Below are 15,996 nucleotides of genomic sequence, written 5' to 3'. Positions count from 1 at the left end.
GGTGACACCACAGGGCTTCCTGGCTGTGTTCCTCTCCGAAGGCTGAAAGGAAGACCTGTCTCCTTGCCTTTTCCTGATTCTAGAGGTCACCCATGTGACCTTGGCTTACAGCCCCACGTCCCTTCAACTTCTGCCTCTGTGGCCACGTCTCCATCTCTGACTATAGCCCTCCGGGTCCCCTCTTATAACCCTGTGTGGTTCCACTGAGCTACCCAGGTAACCAGGAGGACGTCTCCATCTCACATCGGCACAGTCCCTTGTGCCCTGCGAGGCAGCATGTCACAGACCTGGGGATTAGGACGTGGACGTCTGGGGGGGCACCCCAAGAGGTGGGCATGCTGGACAGCCGCTCTTCCTCAGGTGCTGAGGCTGGGGATCTGCTGTTTCCGGAAGGCCACATGAAGACATCGGAACGCAGTGGCCTCCGGCTTGGCCGGGCTGCTGTGTGGGCTGGGGACCTGGCTGGCTGCAGACCGGGAGTCAGTGGGGCTGGGAAGGGCTTCACTTCAGGCCGTGAAGAAGACGGAGATGCAGAAAACGGTCACCCAGGCCCCACGCTCCTTCCCAAAGAGCCCAGTGACCGGCATTGGGCTGGCAGTCCTTTCCCGAGTGCTGTGACACCCAGCACTGCCCACACCTCCCGTGATGGATCCAGCCTGACCTCCATTAGGACCTCGAGTCAAAGCCTAAAGTTTTTCTCACTTGTTAAAGGAGGATTCTGAGCATTGTGGCTTTGGGAAACTCACTCACCCTCTCTGGGCCTTTGTGGAAGGGACATGGAACAGGGTGGGCAAGATGACTCTCAGGAAGAGCCCCCGGGTCCAACAAGCCACTCAGGGCACCTGAGTCAAACGCCTTTCATGTAACTCTGAAAAGGGACACCCTTGAGCCTGCTGGAACCCCCAGGCTCCGAGTCAGTGGGTGATTGAGAGTGTGATACCAGGGGGACCGTCCGGGTCTTCAGATGTTGCCTGGCTGCAGAGCGTCGTCGGGGGAGACGTGACACCGACGGTTGAGGGGACTGTAAACTCAGATGCTCGTGGGGCCCGGCAGGAGCGTGGTGGCCAGGTGGGGGCTGTGCTGGCCTGACAGTGGTGCCCTGTGGAGAGGGGACAGCCTCAGCCTGGCCCCGGAGCAGTCACCGCGTGGGGACGCGGGTCCGGTATTGCATCCACTCGTTGCACGAACAGAGTCCAAAAAATCTGGATTTTTATGAGGAGTTTCCTATTTTTAAATGTCGATAATGAATTCAGATATTTTTAAAAACACCGTGTGGGCCCAACAAGGCCCTCTGTGGGCTGGATCCAGCCCCCGGCAGCTCGGCGGGAGCCCACGGCCTTCACGGGGGAAGCTGAGCTGCAGGGCAGGGGGGTCCTGCAGGGGTCTGCGGCTGCAGGGCTCCCCAGGGGGACGGCGAGAGCCACCATCTGTGGCTCCCCTGCCCCAGCTCTGAAGGAGCCCCCCGTCCTGGTGACAGCACCCAAGGCACCTCCCTCCTCCACTCGCTCCCCGACTTGCTCTGGGGCGTGGGCAGGTCCCAGATTCTCCCTGGAACCGGGGTCCTTCCTCTGAGGGGGGTGGTGGCTCCGAGCCCCCTGAAGTCCCCCTGCGGTTCCCTGGGGCCCTGGCCTTTCCCACCAGCCCTACGTGCATCCCTTGCTGCCTGTGAGCTTCCCGTTGACATTTCACAAACAGCAGCTGTCACCGAGGCCTGGCTCATGTCATTTACATGATTTAACGTGCTCAGGATCAGGGGCGGCTCACCCATCTCTCCGCCACCAGCCGCTGCCCCGTGACTTATTGATCTGATGCATTGAAGTGATGGATTTTTTTTTTGAGAAAAAAAAAATATTTCCTTTTGAAATAGCATTGCACCTTGGGACTCCGTGGGACTTGGCCACCGTCCCCTCCGACCCCCTCAATGGCCTCACTTGTCTGACACCTGGCAGGCTCCTGTGGCAGGCTCCTGTGGCAGGCCTGGGTCTCCCTGGCTGCGTGGCCTTGGAGACGTCATCTAGCACAGCTGACCCTCCACACGCGGCTCTCCTGACCTCCTGACTCACCAGTGAGTCCACAGAGTGGACTCCTGGACCCATGTTACGTGTGAGAAAACTGAGGTTCAGCGGGTACAGAGGACATGTCTCCTTGCTAGTCCCTGGCAGGGTCAGGAGCTGCCCCAGATGGAATGGCCCAGGGCCACCATCTCCACCTCATCGCCACGTATAACCGTCTACTACCTGACCCGCACCCCGCTGTGGGGCTGAGCTGGGGCTGTCCCTGCAATCAGGGCACACACTAGAGGGTCATCAGAGACCCCCCCCCCAGCTCAAATGCAAAGGCGGCCCCAGACTACGATGAAGTTGAGGCTTTCCGGTCGTCCAGCGCTCATGTGGCCGTCCCAGCATCGCCGTGCGTCACTCATCTACTTGTGGCAATGCTGGTGTCAACACACCTACTGTGCAGGCTGTCGTGTAACGTAGATGCACAGCCAGCTGCGGTGGTGCATACCAGTTATCAAGAATGCTTGGGAGGCTGAGGCAGGAGGATCGCAAGTTTGAGGCCAGCCTCAGCAACTTAGCAAGGCCATAAGCAACTTAGTGAGACCCTGTCTCAAAATAAAACATAAAAAGGGCTGGAGAAGTGGCTCAGTGGTTAAGTGCCCCTGGGTTCAATCCCAGGTATCCCTCAAAAAATAAATACATAGAAAAAGATGGACAGTATGTCGTGTCTGATCATGAACAGCTACATAACTCTGCTTCTATACTCTGCTGTTTTATTGTTAGTTTAGAGAGGACCCTTTCTACTCTTATTTATTTTTATGTGGTGCTCAGGGTCGAACCCGGCCCCTCACACATGCCAGGCAGCCATGAGCCCAGCCCCAGCCCCTTTCTACACTTGAAGCAGAGTTTACTCTGTAAACAACAAGCCTTGTGTGACGGTGCCAGAGGCTCATGCACCCGGTGTTTATGGCCCCTCTTGACTGCAGAGAGGCCAGGTCGTGTGATCTGCCCACCCACCTCCGTGGGCACCAGCCCGAGCTCAGTTTGGACCTCAGGGCTCTCCGGTGCCTCCCATAGTTAGACTCATTTTCGAGTGGCAGTCGTGGTCACCTTTCTTGAACACTCCCCAAGGGTGAGGTGCGTGGCACTGACAGGTCTTGTCCAGTCCAGTGCTCACGACTTGTCTGTGAGGCCCAGGGACCCAGGGCTCAGGCCCCAGGCAAGGTCACGCAGCCAGGACTTGTCCCCCCCCCCCTCAGCCCAGGAGCCCTGGGGACGCTCTTCTCCAGGGGGGATGGGCGAGGGGGGACGGTTCCTGCAAACCCATCAACTCCACCAGGGTCAGAGCTGGCCTCCTGGCCTCCTGGGCTCCCAGGCCGTTTTTTTTTTTTTTAAAAAGGCAAGAAGTGCAGGCAGCAGGGCGGGCTGTCACCCAGGGGCCCTGCCCCAGGTGACAAATCACTTCACTCCTTCTGCCCCCGGAGGTCACCCATTCTCCTCTGCAAATCGAGCCATTAGCGGCAGGTTTTGGAGACTGGTGACAATCATCTCTGTGATTATGAAACCTCTGCCCCGCCTGGCCACGGCGATGAGCCTCCAATGAGCCGCGGGCCCTGTGTCCCTTCCCATCTCCCCGCCGCTGGCCCTGGGGTGTCCCTTCCCATCTCCGCGTTCACGCATGCGCCGTCCACTTTAAAAAGAGCCTTAGGTTAGTGGGTCTCGGATGAGAGCTGTGTCCCCACCGCGGGGGGCGGGATGGGGGCTTTAGGATGCAGCAGGGGCTCCGCCACCAAGACCCTCCTCCAGCAGGTCCCCGGTGGGTGAAGTCCCCGACATTGCACCACCATCCCCAGGAGACCCCGAGGCTGCTGGTCGGGAGCAACTCTGAAGCACTGGCCTGGACCCTGCTCCATCAGGGGACCAGGATTTATTGCAATGACACGAGATGAGTCAGGGGGGACCCAGCCCGGGTGGCTGGAATGGAGGCGGCTGATAAACCGAGGAAGGGCGGGGCTCGGAATTGGGGCCCCCCAGGCGAACAGTGGGGAGCTGCTACTGCCCGAGGCAGGTGGGGAAGGGTGGGGGCAGTGATCGAGAGCCAGTGAGCCCCGACCTGGGGTGGGGGACCCCAGGAGTGGAAGTCACAGGCAGGAGGACAAAGTCCAGGCAGGGATGCTCCAGGAGGGTGAGCCCGGCTTCTCCCACCCAGCAGCAGGGAGATGGGCAGGTCAGCGCCCTGGGCACAGAGCAGGGTGGGCACAGAGAGGGGTGCCTGGGTGGGGTGACGGAGGACCTCAGCCCAGGAGGTGGCTCACACGGTCACACTGACTGGCCAGGAAGATTCTGAGCCTGGGGCCCACGCTCAGCTTAAAAATCATGCCCAAGTGTCAGAAGGTGTTGGGGACACACAGCACCCCACGCCCCTTCCCATGGAGGAAAGAAGAGGTTCAGACATAGCGGGAAGTGACTGGTTCCTTCGCTCTTTGGCTGTGACAATTTTATGTCATGACTCAGCATTAAGCCATCCGTGGGAAGACACAGAGGTGCTGACTGCGTCCCAGTAGGGCCCACCTCAGGACTTGGGCACCACCTCAGTGCGACACGGAGCCCTCGTGGTGGGCAGAGTGGGCATCCCTGGGCAGAGCGACACAGGGGCCAGCAAGTGGTGGCGCACCCCAGGGGCTGTGGGCAGCCAGGCCTCCCCGTGGCATCTGCTGGACCTCTGTGGCCCCCGGCCCCTCCCTTTTAGTATTGCTGTCCCCTTGGGTCCCTCCCCCAGCTGCCCTTTAGTGCCCCACGGGCCTCTCAGAGGCACCGACTGGCTCCCAGCCTCCAGCCGCCATCGCCGTCCACATCAGCAAACACCTCCCCAGAGCCTGGTCCACGGCTGGGGGACAACACCGCGGGGTCTTCGGGTTCAACCGCTGGTGTTCAACTTTATCGTGGCCACAGCCCGTCCCCCGTCATCTTGAGGGCAGGGAGCGGCTAGAGACCCTGGCCGGGCTCCCTGTCACCAGGTTCCTCTGTCCATTCTCTGCTGTCCCCCTGCAGAGACCCTTCAGGGGGCCTCACTGGCCTGTGCGCCCAAGTCAAGCCCGGCCTCCCCCCAGCCTCCAGGGTGTCCCTCTCTTGACCTCCCATGTCCCACTGGTGGCCGGCAGGGCTTGGGACTGCTGAGAACCAAAGGGCCACTGCACCCCACTCGGGGGCCACCCTGCTCCTCAAATCCTGGCTCAGGAACCCCTGGGGGGGCCGAGAACACCCGGAACGAGGTCCTTCACCCAGGAAGCCTTGGTCCCCGCACTCACCCCGTCCCCAGCAGCAGGATTTGCATACAGGTCTTTGCTGCCAGGGGACACTGGGAGGGAGCTGGGGACGGGAGGGAGGTGGTTCATGGTGGGAACCAGACAATAACCATCTTCCTGGCACCAGCCAGGCTCGCGTAGCCCCTGGGGACAGAGGCCTGGCTCCGGAACCTAGTTCATTCGCTGTGGCCACACTGGGAGGAGGCAGGGGACCTGCCCAGCTCCAGGGTTGCCCAGGGAAAGAACTAGAGCAGGTGGGGCAAGAAACGTGTCATCGAGCCGTCCTGGTCAAACTGTGGTCTGCTGGACGGTCCCCTCGGTCTGCGTCGGCAGGGTCCTGCGCGTGCCAGGGAAGACATCACTGCTGAGGGGACAGTTTCGGTCCCCTGCACGGTGATGGGCCCGCGGGGCTCGCTGATTCTGGAACGTGAGATAAGCCGAGGAAGGGAAATGACTCAGAACGGGTTGGAGGGACAAAAGGGAATTAAGGTGGACAACGGCCAGGTCCTCCCTACAGTGTGGGTCACCTCAGAGTTGCCCCAGCCAGAGCCCCAGGACAGGGCCCCACTGGTCACACGCAGGTTGATGACCGCCCAGAGAGGGACATGTAAGTTCCCAGGCACTTTTGGAGCCAAGATGGGCAAAGTGGGGTCCCATCGCCCCAAAACCATTCTCCAAAGAGTAAAAACACTGAAAAGAATGTCCAGGAGATCGGTCATGAGCATTGGTCATGGGGACCGGGCACGTCACCATCACTTCCTAACTGTCAAGCTGTATGGTGACCCTGGCTGCTGCCCTCAGCAGAAACCCGGTGATGATCATCATGGCTGCTGTCCTTGCGACGCTCCGCGGCTTGGGGACAGGGGTTGGAGACTTTCAAACATGCTCCAGCCTGCAGCGGCCAGAAGGCACGGGAACGGATCTAGCCAGGCAGCAGGGCTGAGGAGCCCGATCCCGGCTGGCCTGTGACAGGGCAGGGCTCACTGCCCATCCCAGAGAGGAGCTAGAGGGAGAAGGAGGCCACATGGCCACCCTGGGCTCCTGCTTGCTGTCCCTGGGCTGCACCCCCCCCCCCCGGTTGCACCCACCCCCTCATCCCATCTGAAAAAGCAGAGCAGGGCCCTACTGTGCGTGCACGTGGGAGGGACGCCTGGCCCAGGGCCGCGTGGGCTGGGACAAGGGCCCCCGGGAGGCTCCCGAGTCGCGGCTGTCACGCGTCCTGGGAAGCCAGCTTCCTGGCACGGCACGGCTCCCCTCTCTTCCCTGCCTCCCTCCCGCTGCCTGGTGGGCGCTGGGCCAGCCGAGGGCCCCGGAGCTGTGCACCCGTGCCAGGGAGTGTTCCAACAGCGCCCGGCTGCCAAGAGCGCACCATTCTCTCTCAGAAATCCAAGGGACTGCTCAGGAGACGCGATATTTTTGTAGCAAGACGAGAAAGAGAAAGAGAAAAGTTCTCCCCAAACTCTGAAAGCCCCATTTGTTCGAAAGGATAGTGGGTGTTTCAGAATCTGGATTTTTCTTTAGCAAACAGATGGGGGCCCAGAATTAGCTGTTTGTTTGCTTCATTTAGTAAACAGGATCCATTGGGTGCTCCCTGGGACGTGTTCCCATGGGAGGGGGCACCATGGGGAGCCGCAGAGGTCGGAAGAACACACACAGGACGGTTTCAGAGGACAGCAACGGAGAGTGGTGTGAGTGCTCCCTCAAGCTTACCTGGGCCTGGCTGGATCGCGGGACCAGACAGCGTCACTGGGATACAGCCTCCCGCCCTGTCTCAGCCTGACATCCACCTCACCTTCTGGAAGGTTCTGCTCCCACACAGTTCAGCTGGTTCCCACCTTCCAACCTCCAACCTGGCAGAAAGAAAGGCGTCTCTTTCCTGCGAGTTCCTGCAAAAGTCCTGTGGCCCAGGCTCATGAAACAGACGTGGGTCACGGGGCCATCTCTGACCAGTCAGGCCTGGGCCGTGTCCCTTTTCTAAAGCACGGGTCTTGCTTGAACCCCCCAACTAGTGGGGCTTGCAGAGTCAGCTACACAGGTTACAGTTCCCCCTCCTCGTCTCCCCCCGATTCTCAGAAATCACGGGCTTCATTTCTCACTCTTGAATCTGACTGTGGGTCTCCATCTCCCCCGGTCAAGGGTCCCTGAGCTCCATGTCCAGCCCACTGGCCGTGTCCCCACCATGTTCTCCCATAGGACCACTGTAATAATACACGTGATGCAAGGCCTCTCCGTGTGCTGATCCTGGGATCCTTACACTGCGGTATAACAGAAGCCTCACAGGAATACAAATAAATACCCACTTCATAGAGAAAGAAACTGAGGCACAGAGAGTCATTCCTGAGCTCAAACTGCTGTTTGAGAGACATGGAGCTATGACTGGCTAGATAGGAGCCCCTGTACCCCAAACTTGGAACCAAGATGTGGGTTAGCAGCAACTCAACCACCAAGACTGGAAGAAAGGATGTAGGAAGAAAAGGGAAGAATGTGGGGTAGAGGAACAGCAGATGCCCCCTAAACTAGGGGGCCGTGTGGGGGAAAGGAAGCCATGCTATCTTGGCTAGGGAAGACAAAATTTGAATAGCTAAACCATTAGAAGGCTCAGCGTGGAGCTGGCCTTCAGGAATGGCTGGATCCAGGCGCTCACATGCTCTGACTCTCTTCTGAGCTCCTTTCTCCTGGTCTGTCTCTGTGGCTCCCTGCTCAGATTCCTAGAAAAGGGCTTTGATTGGTCCGTTCTGGGTCCGATGATCAGACTGGACCAATCATCTGCATCTGGAAGGGCGGGACATAATAGCTGGGAGAGTCACCAGGTTGAATAGCAGGTGTGACTTCTAGAAAAAAGCAGGGAAGGACACAGGGCAGGTAAAGGTGTAGGTGTCCCTGGAGGGCAGCATGATGTGCGGGTGTGACTTGGGATTCTTAGGGCCGCAGGTGACAGAGAACCCTATGCCCCCTGGTCAGCACCGGGGATCTTGGTCAGGCTGCAGACGAAGCCCCCCAGGGAGGCCATCTGCTGGCACCTCTGCAGCTCAGCCCCGGCCCCACCCGAGCCACGCAGCCCAGCCCGGGGATAAAGGGGAGAGGCCCTTGGTGGGTGGCACCCCTCTGGCCAGTAGCGGTCAGCAGAGGCAGCCACACTCCGGCTGGCTTGGCTGGGTTCCGACCAGTCCCCGGAGAGGGCGGCGCGGCGGGTCCCTCCATCCGCGGGGACCGTCGGGGAGCCGGCCCTCACCTGGGCCTCTGCTGTCCTCTGCAGGGGTGCTGTGGCTGTCGGTGGTCTCCGAGGTGCTCTACATCCTCCTGCTGGTGGTCGGCTTCAGCCTCATGTGCCTCGAGCTCTTCCACTCGAGCAGCGTCATCGACGGGCTCAAGCTCAACGCCTTCGCCGCCGTCTTCACGGTGCTCTCAGGTAGGGCGGTCGCGGCCAGGGGCGGGCGGGCAGCACCAGCGGCCAGCCGGGAGCGCAGCCCTGGACCCAGGCTGAGGGGCGTGTCCGTCCCGTGCCGCGAGCTGGGCGGAGTCCTGGGGCTACAGAGCCCCGCCCCCAGCCCCGCCCCTCGGAGCCTGACAGCTTGGTGATGGGCGGATCCAGGGCGCAGGCGGAGAGGGTGGTTTTACAGAAGGGGTGGGTCGTGGTGGCTTTTGTGGGGCTGGGGTTATGGCTCAGTGGTAGAGCATTTGCCCAGGATGCATGAGGCACCCTTGTGTGCACACACCAATTAGAAAAAGAAGAAGGGCCAGGCCCAGCGAGGCCCTCCTGAAATCCCAGCGATGTGGGAGGCTCGAGCTGGAGGATCACAAGTTGGAGGCCAGCCTCAGCAACTTAGTGAGGCCCTAAGCAACTTAGCGAGACCCTGTCTCAAAATTTAAAAATAATGATAATAATAAAATTTTAAAAAGGGCTGGGGGTGTGGCTTGGTGGTAAAGCGGCTCTGGGTTCAATCTCTGGTACAAAAAAAAAGAAGAAGAAGAGGGTGCTCATTGGGGTGAAAGACATCCACATCACCCCTCTGCCTCAGTTTATTCGCCTTTGACCCTTCCACCCGGAGATGCTGAGTAGGACGCAGACAGTCAAACACACAGAAGCTAGAGGGGGGCGTGGGGGGTCAGAGACTGCGGGAAAAGACCTCAGAGGCAAAAATTTCGAGGGTTTCAGGAAGGAGGGGACAGTCACCAGCATCGTGCCACTCAGAGAAGTGCAGCCACAGGACACCAAGAAAAGGCCCCTGGATTCGGTGGCCTGCTGCCCAGGGCCTGGGGTAACCCCTAGGTGGAGGGTGTGTCAGAGGGAATCCAAGGTGTCCCTGAGCTTGGCTCCAGGAGGCCCCATGCCCGGAGTGACACTTGGCCTGGTGGCCATCCATCCCGCTGAGGAGCCGCGTGTGGCTTGAATCTCCACCACAACACGATGACGGGGGCTCTGCCCGGCCAGTCACCAGCTCCTGGAGACTGAGAACCTGTTTCTCATGTGCTCAGCATTTATTGACCGCCTGCTGCACACGGCCACCGAGCGGGGAGGTGGAAGGAGTAGGAGGAAGAAGGCTCAGGCCTCGTGAAGGCTGCTGTCCTGCAGAGGGACAGGCTCAGGTGATGACGACTGTGTGGACCTCTGCACCCCTGGTGTGGTACCCACCCGACCTCTGCCCAGGGCGTGGGGGTGGGCAGGGTGGGGCATGAGGAAGGCAGCCTTTGAGCCGAGGCCTGGAAGGGCAGGCAGAGTCCACTCTGTGGGCAACTCAGAGGCAGCGGCATGGCCCAGCCTGGTGGGGGGCAGAGTCTGGGAATTTCCTGTAGGATGTTCAGAAAGACTGAGAGCTGAGGGAGGGTCTTGACACTTCGCAGAGATCTTCAGATTTCACCAGGCCGGCAATAGGGAGCCATGGAGGAATTCAGAGCAAGGGGCAATGTGGTCAGGAGGGGAAGGACCACTAGTCCACTTTGAGCTGGTCTGCGTGCTGTGCGTGGAGCGTCCCCCTTCATCTCTCCTTCAAAGAACCCTCTTGGTGGTCCCAAGCACCCAGCCTTCCCCCTCAACCTGGTGACTCCAGTCACGAACGATGGTTGTGGCCCAGGACCATCGCAGGCTCAGTTCGACAGAAGGTCCTGGTGGCCGAGGAGACAGAGACCCGCCCCTCATCCTCCAAAGTTTCACCAAAGTTTTCAACCCTCAAAAAATTTTTTGAAATCCACTTTTCCTCCCAGTGGAGACTCTGGCTGCTCCAGTAAATAAGATTGTCTCCATAATTCCACGCAGATAAACAATCCAGGGCTCAGGGAGGTTAATTGACTTGCCCGGGGTCACACAGCTGGCTCATTGTGGAGCTGGGATGAAGCCCCCCTCCAGCCCGCTTCAAAGCGACCGGGCTGAAGGGGGAGGATTTCATTTTTTCAGTCCCGTGGAAAACAGTAACCGAGAAGCATGCAGCAGGCAGATGAGATATTAAGACCAAGTGGCACGTGGCGGAGGGGAGGGACTTGGAATTCATGCCTGGGAGAGAGGCGCGGGGAAGGGAGACCAACTTGGAGGTGGCAGCTGAATGACCCGCAGGGCCAGGAAGCCGGATTCAGGGCACCGGTGCAGAGGGCCCCGGAGGGGGGACCTGCCTTCTGGCCTGCGACCAGGGCAGGGACGTGCTTCTGTCCGGGAAGGAGCGGGCAGGAGGCGTGGACGGCAGCCAGCCACGGAAGCCGGCCAGGGAGCGCCTGGCTCCTGCCATCTGCTGGCCCAGCTCAGCCCAAGGTCAGCGGCTCTAGAGCGGAGGAGGACTCCGAGTTTGGGGACAGCCCCTGCTCAGCTGGTGATTAGGATTAATTAGCCAAATCAACCCCTTGGCTGGGTGAGTCACAAAGGCCACCTGCTGAGCTGTGGCAGGGGCTCTCTCATTTGTCCCATTGGAATCAGGCCCCCCTGAGTCCCCTTGTTGACTGGGTCCTGACCTTGGGCTCTGTCCTTGGCCGGGGAGTCCAGTTTAGCAGGCGCCCTGCCCTTCTTGATACCTGATCCAACGCCAGGTCCCCAACCCTCGCTATGCCCGGGCCTGCCGTCCGCCAGAATCCTGTGCAGTTTTGCCAGAACCCCTCTTAGCCCTGGTGTTTTGTCTTTTTATCCATTTTTTAAAATTTCTGTGGTGCTGAGATTGAACCCAGGGCCTTGCGCATGCCAGGCACGTGCTGTGTCCTGAGCTGCACCCCAGCCCCGAGGTGTCCTTTTCAGTGACATTCCATCCACTGACCCCTGCTCCTTGCTAGACACCTCCTTCTGTGCCCGTGTGGATGCCCCTGAACTCACCGCGGGGTTTCCTCCAGAGCTCCTCCTAAGTTGGAAACATCCTCCGTCGATAGTGCATTAAACACACAGACTCTGCCATCCTCCCAGCTCAGCCACCCAGTGCAATGCAGAGCGTGGCTCATCCTCCCTGTGGTCACTGGGAGCCGTGGATGGCCCTGCTGCCCAGAACCGAGACAGAGGATCGGCTGGGCACAGTGGCACACACCTGTGACCCCAGCCGTTCTGGAGGCCGAGGCAGGAGGATTGCAAGTTCACACCAGCCTCAGCAGCGTTGAGAGGCCTTTAGAAACACAATGAGATCCTGTCTCCAAATAAAATATTTAAAAAGGGCTGGGGTTGTGGCTCAGGGGTTAAGTCTCCCATTTACCGGTGGACAGGTTGTTTTGGGGGTTAACTTTTTGGCGCTGTGTCTGGGACATGGCGTGTTCTCCAACCAGGAAGCTCCGCTGGGCTCTGGTGTCCAGAGTGTTGATGGGGATTTGGTGGCACACGCTTGGTGGGTGGAAACCTTGGCCACCTGGTTGATGGCCGTCTCTAGGGCCCTTTCCTGGGTCAGGCTGGTGCAAAGCCCCAACCTTCTTACAGGGTGATCTCATTAGCATCTCATTAGCATAAACTTCAAGGGGCGTGCTCCCAGGGGCTGGTGGATAACAGATTAGAGTTCCCTTCCCAGGAACCGGGGACAACAGCCAGCCAAATTCTTTCTCATACAACAGGTGGCCTAGCTGGGCCTCTGAGCTGTCCTCTGCTCCCAACTGAGTTTTCTTTGGGCAGATGGGAGCCATTGATAACATTTGAGGAAGGGAGGGGCCAGGACTGATCTTCCCTAATCTGGGACCAAAGTCTTAATTTGTGCGAGGGCTGGGGCCGCTTGGCCAGGTCCCCTGGGGAGTCCCCGTGAGCTCTGGATGCTACAGGTGTCCCCCTGGGCACCAGCCCCTTCCAGCCCCTCACGTGCCCACAGACCCAGCAGAATCTTTCCAGATCCCAAAGGGAAGGAGGCCAGTGCTGATGTCATCCCCCAGACCAGGTGTGCCGGGGACAGCCCAGCCCTTTCCTGCAGAGTCTCCATCTTAATCCCAGTGTCCATCCCCCTGGGCTCTAGATTTGTCTTCAGAAATCTCCAGGCCTCTGTCCCCACTGTCTTTGCCTGGGGCTGTGCCACAATGAGATCTGTGGTCTTATTTGAGGTCAGGCAAAGAGGGGACGACGGGGTTGGGTCAGGGGTCTGAAACCCCGGGGGCTAGGAGTGTTCCAGAATTCAGAAGTTTCTGGATTCTGGATGATGACATACTCCCCCAGACGGGTGCACCCTGGAAGCTGACATATTCCTATTCCTGCAGGAAAACTTGCATGAGCACGCCAGGGGTGTCACCAGAGGGGACAAGTGGCCTCACATCTTTTGGCCCAGGCCTTGCTCTCTAGGAGTTTCGGCCAAGTCCGGTATTTTGTGTCCAAATGAATCACAAAAAAAAGCACATGGATTTCAGAATGTCCTGGAATTGGAGACTGCAGACAAGAAATTGCAGTCCGTAGCTCACATTTATTGAGCACCAACTGTATGCTGGGCACAGCACCTCAGTTTAGCCCTGTGATAGCGGCTGCTGTGATTGTCCCCATTCTGTAGTTTAGAAAACCGAGGTGCTCTGAGCTGGTCGGTGGCAATTCTGGCTTCAAAACTCATGTGCTTTGAAATCCCTTGGAGCAGTCAGTGTACCACGCTGTGCATCCACCGCCCGCGCACACAACCCTCCTGGTCCAGGGCTCTGTGTGGCCAGGGACAGACATGAGACCGGGGCTGGTAACTTTGGCACCTGTGGTCATTTTGGTCTCTAGTCCAACACCCACACGGTCCATGCAGATGACACCAAAGCTGCCCAGGTGTGATACAGCAGGCAGTGTGGGGACTCTGGTAGACTCGGGGACAGCTCATGGTTGCCATGGAGAAACATGCCTGGCATTCAAGGAGAGCCAGGATCTGGATTTTTATGGAAAAAAGTCTCCTGATTTTTTACTTCAGAATGTTTTAAAAATGACTTTATTAAGGTGTAATTTACATACCATAAACTTTGCCCATGGGAAGCAAGTGATTCAGTGGTTTTTAGTCACCGCCGTCTAATTTTAAAACATTTTCATTGTCCCCCAAGTAAACCCCGTATCCACCAGCAAACACTCCCCATTTTCCACCAAGGGGTCCAGCCCTAGGTCACCGCTAATCCACTATCTACTTCCAAAGATTTCCCCGTCCTAGCCACTTTATATAAATGAATCATACAGCCAGGCTCGGTGGTGCACAACTGTCATCCCAGCGGCTTGGGAGGCTGAGGCAGGAGGATCGAGAGTTCAAAGCCAGCCTCAGCAATGGCGAGGCCCTAAGCAACTCAGTGAGACCCTGTCTCTAAATAAAGTACAAAATAGGGCTGGGGATGTGGCTCAGTGGGCGAGTGCAATTCCCCGTATCAAAAATAAATAAATAAAGGGATCATACAATATATGGTGGTATATGACTGGCTTATTTCATGTAGCGTCATGTCTCCAAGGTTCACGATGTGGCAGGATTTCCCGAACTTGACTCCATCCCGTGGCTGTGTCCCCGTTGTCTCTGTGCGCACTGGTGGATAGACGCTTGGGTCGCTTCTGCCTTTGGCTGTTGTGAACAGGTTGCGGTCAGCCTCCCGGGGCTAGAGTTTGTGTGGACGCACGTTTTCTTGTCTCTTGGGCAGATAAAGGGGAGAAATTGCCGGGTCATGAGGTAACTCGGTGTTTAACTTTTTAATTCAAAAATGTTTTGTGTTGGCCAATGAAGCACCACCCAGATCCCCAGCGCGCCCCGGCCCCCGCCAAGGAAAAACGCAATCTCTTTTCACCCTGAAGATTAAAAGACGTCTCGCTCTTTCTCCCTGCTCCTTTGGAGGCCCCAGGCAAAATCTCCTCTGTAAATTAAGGCTTTTGAAGATAGAAACCGCCATGGGAAGGCTTTCTAAGAGGGTTTGCTTCCCCTTTCCTGCAAATCTCTGGAGGGAGGCAGTTCTGAGCCTCTGACCTGTTGCATCAAGAGAAGAGAAAGGGGTGTGAGGCAGGGGAGGAGCAGAAATGAACATCGCAAAGGATCGTGGAGTGGTCTGGGGGTCGGTTCACACGCCACCGCTGGACCTGGAGCTGGCCTGCGCCATCGGGGGGGGGGGGGTTGCAGCCGAGCAGACAGTAGGTGGAATCCTGTTCTCACTGAGCCTGATTTGACCGTCAGAAGGGCTTGTCTGAAAATCTGATCTTGTCATTTCTACTTGGTATTTATCAAGTGTTCCATTTGTGGAATAAAGATCCAAACTCCTTGCCATGAGTACAAAATGTGGCCTTTGCCTTCCTGTGTAATGTCACCTGCTACTGCTCATCGCCCTACCCGGCTGTTGTTCTGGGCCTCCCCTGCCTGGTGCCTCCCCCGCCTGGTGCCTCCCGGGCCTGGGCCTCCCCGGCCTGGGCCTCCCCGGCCTGGGCCTCCCCTGACACTGCATCTCCCCTCCTTGACATTCAGGCCTTGCTCAACGTCACCTCCTTAGGAGCTCTTCCCGCGCCACTCTACCTTCTGGTCCCTTCCGATTTGTTTCCTTAACAGCACTTGCCAGTCTCCAAGCCCATCTGGAATGTGGCGGGCACCCCATAAATATTTTGTTTGAGTGGCTGAAAGAGCTTAGGTAGCCACACTTCACTTAAAGACGGGGACGCGTCTGAGAGCTGCGCCATCAGGCGATTGTGTCATTGCAGGAACAACACGGCGCGCTCAGGTGCACCCGACGTCATGGGGTGGGGTGTGGGGGGGGGGCGGGGGGAACCAGAGAGGACACGCGAGGCTGCTGCGCGGTGCAGGGCTCTAGGAGTGTGCATGCGCCTGCCACAGTTGACCCGCAGCGCTGTCTCTGCTCTGTGACCAGGTGCGGTGTGACCGCGGTGGCCCCCGCTCGGCTTCTGAGACAGGGACAAAGCTGGGGTGATCACACTGGTATCGCCACGAACGTGAATAACACCTTGGGCTGTGACCTCACACTGCCGCAAGGTCACTAGGTGGGAGGAATCTGGTCATCTTAAGGGGTTACTTGTGTACGTGGCCATCATTGACTGAGAGGTCCTGGGCAGCACAGGACTCTATATGACGCCCCGGGGCCAGGGTTCCTCATCCTGGCGACATCTGGGGCTGAATCTTTCTCTGTCACCACCTTGTCCTGCGCCCTGGAGGGTGTTTTGCCCATCTTGGGTCCTCCCACTCTGGATGCTGTCCCTCCCAAGTTGGCGGTCCCTCCCAAGTCTCCACAGCCCTAAGGGACTTCTCAGCGGGCAGTGTTCCGGGAGGCGGCTCCCCTGCGCTGCGCTGGGCTGGACGCCAGGCTAGGACATGTGGGCTCCCTGG

General features: G+C 58.5%; 1 protein-coding gene across 2 annotated transcripts in view; it reads left to right on the top strand.

The window, feature by feature from the left end:
• The window catches only part of GSG1L (GSG1 like), a 173,520-nt gene that overhangs the window by 108,007 nt on the left and 49,517 nt on the right, over positions 1-15,996 (top strand). Inside the window, exon 3 of one of the 2 annotated variants that reach the window (XM_081300076.1) lies at positions 8,562-8,714. The exons of the other annotated variant lie outside the window; for it this stretch is intronic. Coding sequence (XP_081156202.1) covers positions 8,562-8,714 — 153 coding nt within the window. The remainder of the gene's footprint in view (positions 1-8,561; positions 8,715-15,996) is intronic. 2 annotated transcript variants of the gene reach the window in all.

The sequence above is a fragment of the Spermophilus citellus genome (assembly GCF_964194105.1).
Source record: "Spermophilus citellus genome assembly, chromosome: 6".
Classification (NCBI taxonomy): domain Eukaryota; kingdom Metazoa; phylum Chordata; class Mammalia; order Rodentia; family Sciuridae; genus Spermophilus; species Spermophilus citellus.
This window is presented reverse-complemented; position numbering and strand designations above follow the sequence as displayed.